At 37.1% G+C, this 2925-nt stretch overlaps 1 protein-coding gene across 1 annotated transcript; it reads right to left on the bottom strand.

Moving 5' to 3' along the window:
- Window positions 1-1011: 1011 nt before the first annotated feature.
- Window positions 1012-2284, bottom strand: LOC122320872 (putative gustatory receptor 36a). Its single transcript, XM_043209452.1, has 3 exons — window positions 2189-2284; window positions 1215-1742; window positions 1012-1164 (listed from the first exon to the last, which is right to left on the bottom strand). Exons 1-3 carry the CDS (start codon window positions 2282-2284, stop codon window positions 1012-1014), a joined length of 777 nt encoding a protein of 258 aa, XP_043065387.1.
- Window positions 2285-2925: the final 641 nt, after the last annotated feature.

The following is a 2925-nucleotide window of genomic DNA, read 5'->3' on the forward strand; positions in this document are numbered from 1 at the left end:
AATTTTTATGGTCGAAAGCACGGGGGTGTGTTGAGATGTGTTTTGGCAATTTTCATATATCTAAACAAAGGGAAAGTTTCTCGTTTCCGGCTTATCTGGCCACAAATGGCTGATGCCATCTTAAGCAGCGGCAGACTTAGCCGATATTTGATTTTTTACGACTACTCCCACACACAGAATCCTTTCTTTGCGATTTACTTTCGCTTAAAATAACAATTTCAAATTGGTTTTACTGCCTGGAGGTTGGATTTTCTCCTTTCGCTCTGTGTTTATGTCGCCTCGCATTTTGATCGCTTTGCATAAGCGCCTTTCAGCAATTTGCTTTGCCTCTGACCATTTGCTATATGCGGCTTAAAGCAGCTCTCCGTACCCCCTTAACCTCTTCAGAGTCAAGTGCATTAGATCCGGGAAAGCTGCACTCGAAGGGGTGAAAAGCGGAGACTTTATTGGCGGGCAGAGGGATCGAAAAGCTAACTTTTCTGCACCAGACAATAATTGAAAATGCTTGGTGTCTGTGTGTTTTTGTGTGTGCGTCTGTGTGCGTGTTGGCCGAGTTTGTTGGCCCAACTTTGTGTGCCGGCATTAAATTTATGTTAATTGAAATTTATGTGCGCTGGCCACAGCTCAAGCTCAAACAAACAAATCCAAAAAAGGGCAATGAAAATGGCAAACTTTTTCTGACATTGGCATCCCGACTGGTTAGCTCATCTCGCATTTAAAGACCAAAAAATAAATTCAATTCGCCTTTCTCTCTGTTTTTGCATTACATAATTTGATTGTCGTTCCTATTCAAATATAAATCACAATCCAATTAAATTTACTTTATTTTAGCCAAAGGCAATTTGTGGCAAATACAATTGTGTGCTGTAACATTTTTAAAGGAAATATTGTTATCCATGTGCATGTACGGAATTGAAAAATGTGTAATTTATGTTTATTTATGAAACTCATTCAAATATCTTACAACTATGGCAATAATCAAAGTTTTTAAAGCTTTACATCATTGCATTTTTAAAAGTTTTCCAAGTCGTATTGAATGAGGACTATTGTATGCGTCACAATAGATCCACACATTGCAGCTGTACAATTTCGACTGATGGGAAACAAATTCATGATGGTCAATTTCAACGGGTTTCGGATCAGTTGCAGTTGAAACTTTTCAAGCTGCAAAGAATTTTAAGCTAATAAGAGAACTTTAAATAGGTTTTACTCACAGATTCTTCCAGGCGACTGTCCAATCGAGAAGCAAACAATGTTCTATTCTCCAAAAGACGAATCACCTCCTTGTGATCATCCAAAAAGGAAAGTATTAGAGAAAAGTTGATCAAGGCGTCGAAGTAGTAGAAAAAATTCCAAGCGTAGGACAGAATGACATGTTTAAGCGACAAACAGAAATACTCCCTGCCATTTTTAATAAGACTGTAGGTCAGGTACGAGCAGAACACCATTGATATGTAGTATCCGCTATAAACCAGTACCCCCTGGGACCCAATTGTTTTATTTAACTCGACCACAATTGACTGCAGTTGATCCTGGCGTAGAGCCATTTCTTCCAACCGATCCGACAAATAGCAACATCTGGTCATGAAAACACCATTTCGCTGGGTAACTAAGCTCAATTCCTCGCATTCTTTCATTATTTGCCGTAGCTCCGTACTTAAACGTTTATATTTCGCCCGAACGGAAAGCACTGTCAGGCAATACTGTAAGATGGCCAGATTTGTGATGGACAAAGTCCAAAACTGTAAACATAAGCCCAGAGCAAATGAGGGGTTCACGCTACCCAATATATTTATGGACAATGCAAAATGGAAGAGGTCAACGCAAAAACTGGAAAGAATCTTTATGAAAAACCACCAGCTGGATACTTTGGTGTCTTTGTAGTTAGCGAGAAAAATGAGGGAAAACTTTTTGACAAAGTTCATTATCCGTTTGCGTTTGCTCCATCTACTTAACGCTGTTAAAAGACCTGAAATTTTATTTGTTATATTGTGCTTTTGAAACATGTATTCCTACCTGCGATTATTCTTAGAATGGTCAGAGTTATGTTAACATAAACGGTAAGTTTGTTTGCACTTCCAAAGACCGTAGCAAAATTCATGGCATCTCTGAGAAAAAGAAATAGGAAAATAAAAGCCATCGCATTGATTGTAGCCGCGTAAAGAGTTTTTTTCCAAGAAGTGAAGACTTGTCCTGTTCGCCAGTCATATTCAAAGTTGCTTAAGCCGATCAAGTGACAGTAAAAATTAACCGCTGTAAGCAGCAATCCGACCACGTTGGCCATTTTACTAAACTGAAACTGTTTCCGCTGCTGCTTTCCTGGCCAGGCTCATTATGACTTAACGAGTGGCCTGAAGTATCAAAGCTAATTTCGGAAGTAGATTATCTGTTTAGATTGTTTTGTATCGTGTTCCTCCCGAAAGGTATTTCATTGAGTAAATGCAACACACTCACTGAGAACTATGCAAAAACAAGAATTTGGAATACAACAATAATTTATTTAGAAAATACTTTATAAAAATTGTAAAAAAAATTAGAATAAAAATTGTAGTTTGAAATTTAAATGAGAAATTTATATTATTATAGGAGCAAAAATATTTATTAATTGAGTATTTCGATTCAGGAGTTAAAGATGTCATATTGAATTAAAAATATTGCATTAGTAAAAGAATTTCTCAACACGTTATACTTGGTGCATTTAAATTATGGATATTATATTTGAGTATTAAATTTAAGAACAATTTTTTAGTTATTGTAGTGCTTCATGCTTGCCTTTTAAGGAAGTTTAAAAATCCAATACGAAAAATAACTCCAAGTCCAATTGAACAAGAGAAAGAAAATGCATTATAACAGAGCCAAACAGGGCAGCGAGTAAGCCCCGATCGACTCGGAATAGCCCCAAGAACTCCACTTTCAAGGGGTTTC

The sequence above is a fragment of the Drosophila ficusphila genome, unplaced genomic scaffold (genome assembly GCF_018152265.1).
Source record: "Drosophila ficusphila isolate 14025-0441.05 unplaced genomic scaffold, ASM1815226v1 contig_127, whole genome shotgun sequence".
Taxonomy (NCBI): Eukaryota; Metazoa; Arthropoda; class Insecta; order Diptera; family Drosophilidae; genus Drosophila; species Drosophila ficusphila.